The 12,279-nt window shown below is 30.7% G+C and overlaps 1 protein-coding gene across 1 annotated transcript in view; it reads left to right on the forward strand.

Moving 5' to 3' along the window:
- The window catches only part of LOC139515496 (mucin-22-like), a 71,230-nt gene that overhangs the window by 46,556 nt on the left and 12,395 nt on the right, over positions 1-12,279 (forward strand). The window contains exons 31-34 of the mRNA XM_071305071.1: positions 8,575-8,630; positions 10,441-10,557; positions 11,681-11,721; positions 12,040-12,131. Of these exons, the coding sequence (XP_071161172.1) occupies positions 8,575-8,630; positions 10,441-10,557; positions 11,681-11,721; positions 12,040-12,131 (306 nt within the window). The remainder of the gene's footprint in view (positions 1-8,574; positions 8,631-10,440; positions 10,558-11,680; positions 11,722-12,039; positions 12,132-12,279) is intronic.

Here is a 12,279-nt window from a genome sequence, read left to right on the forward strand (position 1 = left end):
CATACTATATTAAAAATTATGTGTCATTTTATTGTTTTCCATAAAGATGAACTATAACATATTTCACTGTTTTAAGATCCTTGTGTTCCTGTTTACTGTATGCATAATGGTGAATGTCTAATAAACAATGGACAGGGGGAGTGCATATGTCCGTCAGGATTCTCAGGAAGCAAATGTCAAATTGGTAGGTATGGTTATTCCTGGATTTACAGCAATGTCTCCTAATAGCTAACATTGTTAAAATTGCATGTAAAATAAGGCAATGTGTGTGTATCTACACATACTGCAAGAATTAAAGACATCAAACATCAAATTTCATTGAAAGCAAGTATAATGCCTGGTTTTATTACTGACAATCCAAGGAATTCAAGGAAACTTCTTAAAAATGTGTTCTGGTTTGTGAAAATCTGTTTATATCGCTTTCTAGAATTACATGACATTACTTGTTTCATGCCAGAAAAGAAACGGAAATACCAATTTTAAGTCTCAACAAGGCAATTATCTAAATTAAACCTTAGAATAGACCACAAGGATAATACAAAAATGTCTTAGTAAGCAACTCAATCCTAGCTAAGGTCAACTTCTAAATTCTAAAACAGTCTAACGTTCATTTCTCCTATAGATCTATAGGAAACACTTACAAAAAGGACATTTAAATTATGGTTATGAAACGTATTCACAAGATATCAATATAAATTGGAAATCTTACCGCAATTGCTACATATGTTATCATTATACACTAACTGTTATATTAATTGCTGTGGTGTAAAATGTTGTAAGCAAATATTATTTTCACTTGATTTTCGTTTCAGTTAAATCAAAAAAAGTAACAGCAGTAGATCTAGATGTATTGAAACCTGCTGTAAGTTACAGGGATTTTAATGATAAACACCCACATTTTACTTCAAATAATTTTAGTGATTAACACATCCAGTTATAGTGATTTTAAAGATTAACAATCACATTAAGTTATAATAATTGCATGACAAACAATCACTTGAGGTTAAAACAGTATGTTACGATTATTTTAATTATTAACACTAGCTTTTAGTTTAAATGACAATCAACAGAAACAGTAATTTATTATGATATTATTGAATGTATATGCACCTGCAATAGTAACATATTTACCATAAACGAGTTCATGTTTGTGCTTTTATTGAAAACATTAGAATAAATGGAATAGATATGGGCACCTTGTTTGATTGATTATCAGTACGACAACTATCTACCAGAGACAAAAAGACAAGAGATGTAAAACAATTTGCTGAATTTGCAAAAATGTGTTATGTTCATAGAAAGAAATCATATGATACTATCAAAACGACAATCGCATAAAAGCAAATAATTTTAAAAAAAAGTAGTTTTTTTTATGTTTTTATATGTGACATTTTACACTTCAGCAAGAAAAACCTCATTTTACAAATACAGCTGTCCCTAAAATAATCCAATGTGTACAGGATATTCCATGTCATTTACCATTGACAGTTACCGATCCTAGTGGAAACAAGTAGGTATTATGTATAGGCATTCAGGTTTTTGCATTCAGATGTACTTTATCTCTACATGTAAGGTAATATATTACTGCCATGGTACAAATGTTTTAATTGTTTAATAGGTATCATCTCCCCTTGTATTTGTGTAAGCTTTCTACTATTTTCTCTCAAAAGAAATAAAACCACTAAGTCATAGTTCTATTGCTTTCAATGTTGAACTTTTACTTTTCAAGCATACATAGCTAGTTTGTCTTAAGTTTAAATAAAGTGAATTTCATGTTATTTTTGACATGGCCTGAATAAGTGGTTCTTCCCGTACGAAAATTTCAACAGGAGTTCAACTGGACTTCAGCTGGACTTGAGACGTATTCCAGTCTGACTTTGAAAAGTCCAGTCTGACTTGAGCCGTACACGTACTTTTTCTTATACTTCAGTTATTTGCCAGCCGGTATTTTCTTAAAAGTCCAACCGCACTTTTTGTAATTCTGACAAGAAAATAAACACGGCTGGACTTTTGAGGGAAATTATTCTTTCTGTAGAATGATCAGCAGGATTTTTGTCTTAGAAAATTTTACAGTCATTTATGAGCAGGAATTAAGACTTAGAATATTTTCATCAGCCAAATCTGCCCTTACAGAAATAAAAAGTTTGTCACTAGGATTCTGTTTTTGAAAGGAACAATTTCTTTCAAAATGGAAAAGAGTTATAAATGAAAATTTGCAAGTTATAATAATGATATCATATTTTTTTACAATATACTTTAAGATCAAACTGTCAGATGTGATCTTTTCCCCATAAACTTTCAATTCCATTATAAAATATTTAAAATAGACTGTAAATGGAAAATTGAAATTTAATATAGGTGATATAATTTTGATTGAATTATATCTCAGTTAATATGTTTTCAACAATTATTTAACATTTTTACTTTTTCATGAAATAAAACCCCTAGCAAAATTACATCTATTAATAGGTTAAATTTATACATTTTCTAGTATATTTATATTTAATTAGATGAATGCATAAAATAAATAATTATCATCATTCTTTAAATTAATATCAATAAGAAACTTGAACCATAACAGTGATTTAATAGCAGTATTATTGTCTTGTAGAGAGTGCCATCTGTTTTCAATTAACCCCAGTCTGGACAGGTCACAGGAAGTAGCATCTACACAGAGGTTGATCATGGGGCCATTTGAAGGATAACACATTTCTAAATACATATATCTGCAATAATTATCCCTTTTATTAAACATTTCTTCATTGAACAAATTAATAATTGATTTTCTTTTTTTTAATATATATCACATATTTAAAATTAAGACATATGCAAGAAGTCATAAGAAGAAATTTTTTCACAGCTCCTCAAACAACCTCATGTATTGCAATACAACAAAATTTGAATTTGGAATAAACAGGAAGATGTGTCTTCTTTCTTAAACAAAATGAGAAATTTACATTGGATTAAAGCAAATGTTTGTTCTTTTCACATTATATTAGAGAAGATCAATGGATCCTTCTGACTGGCATCAATTTCAATTTAGGAAGATTGCTGTTTGCATGTATTTTGGATTGCATATTCTGGTAAGTACAATCTGATATGTTCTTTTTTCTTCAACATATTAATGAAATGATTACAACATTATAAATATATATTAGCTTAATTTTTATTTTTGAAGAGTAAAAAGAATTAAAAAAAACTACATTAAATACTTAATTATGCAAAATATTTCAGTTTGAGTGATTTTCAAAGCTTTACTTTATTTTATGCACTTTAAATTTATTTAGTCTTAATATATAATCATGATAATTATAACCACACACTTTTAGGAGTAAGCATTTAGCTTCACAATTCCCGTTTCTTAATTTTGCCAGCAAGACAGTAGAAAAAAGAAAAAGAAATAAGCAGTACGTATATGCATAATGCCATCTGTTTTTTTGTTTTTTTTCAGATTATAACAAGGGATGCATATCAAATCAGAAGAATCCACCATCTAAAGAAAAACTAAGCAGAAGTAATCAAGAGGGAGGGTTCTGTGGGGGTGGAACCCCCTCCCCCCTAATTTTTTGTGGATCAGCCCCTGCTGAGATCATCTTTAAAGGTCAAACAGAACTTTTTGAAGTCCAGCTGAACTTTTATAAGTTCAGCTGGACTTCTTAAAGATCAGCCGGACTTTGTAAAGTCCAGCTGAACTTTATAGAGGCCATATTTTTGCCAGAAATGCCGGCTGGATTTTTTCAGACGTACTTTTATGAAAGTCCAGCTGGACTTTCTGAACCGGACTCCTGCTAATTTAAATATTTCGAGCCGGTTTACGGCTAATTTCGCTGAAAGTCCAGCCGGGTTATCCATTATAAGACATTCAAAGAAAAGTCCAAATGATTATTATAAGTACGGTTCTCAGTACGGCTACTTTCCAGCTGGAGTACGTGTCATGTTTTTCGTACGGGTTTACCTCAGTGGCAATAAGGTTCTTCTTTGAAAAAATAGGATTTCCTTTATCCTTCCCTATTATTTGACAACTATTTTAGATGTTTATTCAAAAACAATAATGAATTATTAACCATGAAAGTTCCTTATTCAGTAAGGTGGCCAAGTTATCTGCTCTACCGTTGGTGTTTACAAAAGCAAAGACAGAAACACAAAATTATTATACAGACAATATACGACAAATATGTTTTACTTTAATATAATGTGTTTTGAGGTATAATAATTAAAAAATAAAACCCATAATCTAAAAACGTATTTACATGAACAAGTTACATATTTAGAAATAATTGTATTAAGTTAAACAATTGTCAGTGAATAAATATGAAAACTAATCAATGTGTAGGATTTAATAATGTCCTCCATGACAAAATGTCCACCGGACACATTTTGACAATATTTACTTATTCAAATGTGTCCTGGACACAATTTCCTATGAAAACATATCCTCAGGTATGAAAAAGTGTCAATGAACATGGACATTATTCACTACCATAATATTGTCCAGGTGGACATTTTTCTCACAGGACATTGTGTCCGCCAGGGTATTTTTTTATATGATTAAAGTATTAAATGATATCCATTGCCTTGTTATTACTGGACGCATTTTAACCTTAATTACGAACTTGAATTAATTGCTACTTTGACATAAAAATTGTCTCATTGGCACTCATACCATCCTTATCTTCATATCTATATCTTTTAATATAATTATATACATGTATAATTCAAACTCAAATAAGTAACAGATGCTGTTCAGTTTTATTTTTCTTGGAGGACAAAATTTAATAACATTCACTACGAAAATTTGTTCTGCAGATGGACCATATTTCATAACTGTTGCCGTAAAATGCTGTCCTCTTAGGAGACAATATATCATGGCAATGGACATTATTTATTTTATATTGCCTTCTTCTCTGACATAATAAATATAATAGTAAAGTTCTTCATATTTGATTTTACACTTCCTTCTTATTATTATTCTTTCATAGTCATTGCCATTTGCTGGGAATTTCTTAGAACTTAAATTTCTATATATTCACTTCCATCCATTATTTATTTGTTTACATTTGTATATTGATCAATTTTCATCAATCCTTCATATTTTGTTTTAATTCAAGTATAATAAAAGTTTGTAATGACCTTTGTATTACTTCCCTTGGAGGACACAATTTAATAGCAACTACTATGAACATTTTTCCTGTGAGTGGACACTATTTAATATCGTTAGCAGTAAATATCTGTCCTTTTGAGGGACACCATTCCATGGCAGTGGACATTATTAAATACCAAATTTCAATGAAAACTGTCCATGTGGACACTTTTTCACAGGACACTATTATGACTTACAAATGCAATGGTAAACGGTGACTTTCATGCAGTTTGTCAGTTTTAATGTCCTTGGGTTTTCATTCTGACCAACTGTTTATATTTTCTTGAATATATTTTTATGAACTTCCTTCAAAACAATTCTGCTTATGGTTGTTGTAAATGATATTGGTTATACATTATGTGTTATGGACACTTTATCAGTAGGTATTAATATTTAATTCTTGTAGACCATCAGTCAAGTTTGGAAAAGTAGACCCAGGAATAGATACGGATAAACCTGTTCTTACACCTGTAAATGGTACACAAGATTTTACTACTGATATAAAAATTACTCCACAGGAACCAGGAACTAAGCATCTGTGTGTCCAAACCCAGACATCATTGGGGTAAGTTTTGTTCTTTTCTTTACCTTTTTTTTTTTTATCTTTGTTCACTGATCATTATTAGTTTTTTGTGATACTTGCATTGTATGTAATTATTTTGACTTTTGTCTTTAGCGAGTCAAATGTTGTGGTCTGTTGTATTGTCCTATGTTTTGGTGATCAATTGTTTCCTTTGATTTCGAAGATTAACAACATATTGTTCTATCATAATCAGTTCATTGGTTTCAGTATTCCAAATCTTGCCATTCAAACTATAAAAGTTTTCAGTCACATTTATCAATTTCACTTTTCAGTAACATTTTGACAATTTCCATATACAGTTTCTGTTTTTAAGAACTTGTACTGATTTGTTTTGTAGAATGAATGTAGATGAGATTTGCTATCAAATTCAAACTTCAGGTAAATATTACAGATAGTACTTGTAATAAAAAGATATTTATTCACTAAGTACGTGTCAACATTTCATGACTTGGTTGAAGAAACATCTCGTTTTAAAGTTCAATACCTATCAGATTGGAATGTATGTGGAGGATGTTAGAGTTAAAAGTATGCAAAACATCGACGTCCTTTCAAAATATATTTTCCTATCAATAGACGACACCCCCCCCCCCCCCCCCCCCCCAATATTACATGTTGTATATCATCCCGCTTGTTTTCAGATATATTAGCAGTATCCAGATATAATTCATGAAGAAAATTGTGGATTAAACCTGGTTTTAAAGATTTCTAAACTCAATTGCATAACACTTGCATAACATTTAATTATATTGACAACGATGTGTGCATAAAACAAACAGACATAATAGGTAGAAATGTTCATAAAAAAGGTATATCAGTCAACATTGTGTTATAATTTTAATTACTTTAATCACTTTAAAGATTAACACATTTGTCAACAAGGAAAAACAAAAAGTCATATAGACAAAACACATAAGCAAAAACAGTAGACATAATAATTTTTATCAATAACAAAATGTTATTAACTATAGTTCATATTAGGCATTGTCACCTCAGAGAGATGACAAGCTATAATATATACTTAGTCAGCTGTACAGTTAATATACAGCTTTACGGATGTACATTTGATATGCATCTTTGGAACTGTACATCGAGATTACCAGTACTAAAGAAGCTGATCAAATTGTAATAGAATAACATCAAAAATAAAATATGAAATTGATACAGTGTTATTTGGGATATTTTTTAGTATAACCAAGTCCCTTATGGAAAATGGTTTTGTTAAACCTGGAATCTAACAATTACTAACAGACGATTCATGGCTATATTATCATATTTACATTTGATTTATGAATTTTATGTTTTAGCAACAAAACCATCTGTTCTTGGTAATGTAAGTATCATTTTGGTTATATAATATTTTTACAAATAAATACATAAAAAGGGTTACAGGAATCACTAAAAATACTGTACATTGTAATAGAACATACATATATATGCAGGTTGGTATTTTGAATCATTTTCTTTAAACAAAAATTAGTAATGAACTTCCTTTTTTCATTTGTAATTTACACAAAAATTGCAGCTTATTTATTGAAATCTCCAGAAAAGGGCAACATTTTAAATTTATTAACATCTGCCGACATGGGAAACCATAAAACTTATCTATTTAATCATCCGATAAAATCTTCTTTTAGCCAGCTTTTACAGCACCAACTGTTACAGACTCTTCTACACTATTATGTGAGATAGGAGACACATGTCATATACCATTGACCTTTGAAGGACTTAATGGCACTTGGTGAGTAATTTGTTTCTTATGTCTATTGATACACTTGGTGAGTGATTTCTGTATCTTTTCTAGTGATACACGTTGTAAGTCATGTGTTGTCCGGTCTAGTGATACACTTGATGATTCATTTGTTTCTGTTGTCTAGTGTTACACTTGGTGAGTCATTTATTTCTGTTGTTTAGTGATACACTGGGCGAGACATTTGTTTATGTTGTCTAGTGAAACACTTAGTGAGTCATTTGTTTTTCCTGTCTAGTGATATACTTGTTTTATGAATAATTTTTTCTTATCTAGTCAAACTCTGAGTAAGTCATTTCTTTCTCTTGTGTAATGATACTATTGGTGTGTCCTTTGTTTCTCTTATCATGTGAAAGATTGGGTCAGTCATATGTTTCTCGTGCCTAATGATAATATTGGCAGTGAAATTTTACCTAAAGATTTTCAATATTTTCTACCAGAAAAAAGAGCATGTTCCATGCCTTACATTACTATTTGTTCCCTTGTTAAAATATTGGTTGACAATTGTTGATGTTGGTGATGACATGTTTTATGTTATAGTGAAGAAATAAACGAACTGCCAACACATACAGTTGGAGTACATATATTCAATCCACCTGTACAACCCATAGCTGTGGGGAAATCTTGCACAACAGAAATAGCTTACAAACCTTCAACAACTGGACCTACAAAACTCTGCTTTAAACCAGGGTAAATATTTTATTAACAAGTTGTACAATAGATTTTATAAAGGCATATAACTGAATATACAGCACCTACAGCTTACTACGGGGACATCTGTTTAAAAGACGGACGAAAGATAACTAAAGGGACAGTCAAACTATTGTAAACCTGTGGTTGAAATTAAAAATTTCGAAATGCTGTATGATTTATTTGAAGACCATGAAGGACCCATCTGATAAGAACCAGATGATATATCTTGTGAAAAACTTTTTGCCGCTTAAAATTTCGTAAATATTTTTAACTTTTACAAATTTAAATGAAAAAATATACCAGAAATAATTTCCTTTATGGTGAAAAAGATAAACATCACTGCTATAGTGGGAAGTTCATGAAATCTGATTGTATATTGATCTATATTTTTTATTTTTTCTTCACATGTAGATCATTAGGAGAAAAACGATGTATCAAAATTGAAGGGGAACCATCAGGGAACAAATGTAAGTCAATCAAATTATCATTCAATATAGCGCAATATTGGATAAATTTTCATTGTTTATAGATATAAGAAGATGTTTAGTTTTGTTTGCAAGTGAAAACTCTTCATTTTAGAAAAGACATAGCAAAAGCTTTTTTTTTTTTGGAAAGGTAAATTTCCGCCAATTTTACTTGGATGCTTCCATTTGAACTATTTAGAATTATAATGATGTTTCCTTTCGCAGTGATTGCATAAACTGCAATAGTTTTTCCATGTAAATGTCATTAGTTAATGAGCTTAAAAGGTAGCTTAAATCGAGAAATAATCATTATGAAAAATTGTCTAAGCTTATGTGTCATGTTTCTAATTAATCTTCTCCTCTTAAACTTGTAAGCTGAAATCAGTATAACATTTCATAAATGTAACAATGATACTACCCGCCACCCAATATGATTGCTCTACTAAAAAAAGAAAACAATATAATCAAAAACCTTGAAGTTTAAGTCATATATTTCGGCAAATAATACGAAAGCAGGTCAAACATTACCAAAATCATTGATCCATTCCTTATAGAAGTTATTACTCATTTTTGTCGAAAATGTGACTTCTGTCGTAGAAAACTCAACATAGAGATAGTGATTCAGTGACTACTTGAAAAAAGTTAATAATTTTTTATGTTAGTTTCTCTCTTCTTACGAGTAATAGAATAAATATATTTAGTTTGTGTGTATCCATTTCGGGGACAACTCTCAAATTCTGAAATAACACTTTTAGAAAGAACACAACAATATGCTGCGCGATATATACAGTGCATGGACAAATATTCACCAACGGACTCAACTACAAGTAACCTTTATGGTCATTGGAAGCTGTAATCGACAAATTCAAGCTTTTATTCTTTGGGCGATTATGTAGGAGTATATCTGGCACAACTCATAAAAAATCGTTCAACATGTGCATCAGCCAATTCATTCTGGACGAAAATGCCGAACACTTTATAACCTACAATCTTATAACAACTCTTGTTAAATACGATCTATTTTCTTTCCTTGAAACCTATATAAAAAGGGATTACATACCAGAAAAAGTGATGTGGTCGAAAATTGTCCGTCAGTCTATTGAAATTTATGAAGAGAACAGATGGAAAAGTAATTTAGAAAATAGAAATGAACTCAACCGGTATTCCAAAATTCATCCTATCCTCTGTGAACATAGATTAATTCGGTTGACAGTTTTATATCCCGATTCAAAACTTGAACTGTTAGTACTTGTGTCTTTAGGATCGGCAGCCATTGAGAAAGCTACATGTACTCTATGTAACAAACAGTCTTTTGATATCGTTAAACATCTAATTATAGAGTGTCATGTTCTATTAACAGAAAGATGACCTTCTTGAAGTACTATTAGGAGCTTTTAATGATACAATAAAAGACCTCGATTCTTTAGATTGGTCTAGAGTGATGTATTTCATAGCAAAACATGTTTACCCCATGTTTAAAAAATTCCGACATGTATTGTTTGAAAACAGGTTTAATTTTGAATTTTGAATAGACTTTGATTGAAAAACATTGTGTTTTAGTTGTGTATACTAGAATTATTATGTGTATTGTGTGTTTATCTAAATATGGTTGGGTTTTTTTTCCATTGAGTATTTATCTCAAAATGTATGATATTTTGTTTATTGTGTAAATAATTACTTTTTTTTTTTGTATGCAAAATCTTCATATACATGGAGGAAATAAAGATTCATTCATTCATTCATTCATTCATTCATTCATTCATATGTATTCTTTTCACTGATTTTTTAACATTAATCAATAAACCTTTTTTAGTATCAACTCCTTGCCAAAGTCTACATTGCAAAAATAGTGGTGAATGTATCGCAGATAATAAAGGAACTCCTAAATGTGTCTGTACACTAGGAAAATCTGGTGTACATTGCAGTCAAGGTAAGAAAAATTATCCATACAAAGTATTTCAGGAAACTAACCATCTTAATTTCACAATATGCATTTTCTTCATCATCCACTGTAAGAAGCGAACCATGAACACTGTGTGGAGTGAAGGCCCAAAACTAAGAACAAAACCTGATGTATTGATTGATTGTTGTTTGCTTAACGTCCAGTGGCAAATATTTCATGCTTAACGTCCAGTTGGAAACATTTCATGCATGGTTTGGACGATCATATGGTACATGTCATATGTGTTGTTCTCACAGAATATGTATTGAAGGGACGGTAAGTCAGTTGTATGTGTATATCTGTCATAAGCAGAGAACCATTGTTGTGTTTTATATTTGGTTTGTAACATTAGTTAGGTAAATTAGGGATTTCTCCACATCTGCCATACAAATGTTCTGAAAAAGGAAGATCATGCAGGGAAGTTTCTGCTCAGTAAACTTGTTTTTGCTTCAACAAACATAATAAAGAAGATGTGATATGATTTCCAATGAGACAACTCTCCACAGGAGATCAAAATGACACAGAAATTAACAAATATAGGTCGCCGTACGGCCTTCAACAATGAACAAAGCCCATACCACATAGTCAGCTATAAAAGGCCCCGAAATGACAATGTAAAACAACTTTAATTTAAAACTAATTACAGGATTAATGACCAATAAATACTTATCATATACGGTGTGAGCCAGGACTCTGTGTTGTGGGCATTCATTGACCTATAATGGTTTAATATTTACAAATGGTGACTAGGATGGAGAGTTGTCTCATTGGCACTCATACTACTTACTCGTATGTCCTTGTACGCCCCAAAGTTGGTTTCCGTTCATTAACTTAAGTTTGCCTCAATCTTTATGAAACTGAAGACCAATGTTTATTACCACACAACCACTGATCAAGTTCGAATGGGGGTCGATTTTACTGTTTTCGAGTAACATTAATGCAAGCAGGGTCATCCACAGTCTCCAATATATACATTCTCCTCCTTTAACTATCATCATAACCTTCCTCTAACTGAATGTTTCTATACGTAATGTACAGTTGCGCATTTCAAATCAGTTTATGGTAGAATATTGTCTTTAATCTTGCCAGTTTGTTTTTTTGTTGATTACAGATTCAAGTAACTTTATAACAGACAGAGTAAACAAGACAAAGGTATGTTGAAAAGCTGTATTTTAGAATGGACATCAAATATTTGATACATTCTTATTATGGTTATCATTCATTCAAAATTAGCTGATGTAATCATATATTAGTCATTTCAATACCATTATACGCAGGAGTATTCCTTATTTCTAAACAGGTGTGGTTACATTAATTTATTCAAGATGAATTACAGTTTTAAAACTACTTAACCCTCTTCAGTTCTGACACTTATATGCTAATTGGACAACACTTGAATTTCAATATATCTAATATTACATTTAAAAGACAAGATGTTTGATACATGAATATTTTATTTTTGTATTACAGCCTGCCTTTACAGACACAGTACTACCACAGACCATTGTTTGTTATAAACTGGAGAAATGTACAGTACCATTTGTTGTCACTAGTACTGCAGGGTAAATTAAACTTATTGTGAAGGAAATGGTACATTTCTTTAGAATCAGTTGTTGTTATCTGGTCATTTTGTTTTATTCAACTTTAACTCTTCCATTAAACTAATACAAACCATTGATCTCTGTGGATTGTGTTCAATGGAAACTTAAT

This window comes from Mytilus edulis, chromosome 3, assembly GCF_963676685.1.
Source record: "Mytilus edulis chromosome 3, xbMytEdul2.2, whole genome shotgun sequence".
In the NCBI taxonomy this organism is placed as follows: domain Eukaryota; kingdom Metazoa; phylum Mollusca; class Bivalvia; order Mytilida; family Mytilidae; genus Mytilus; species Mytilus edulis.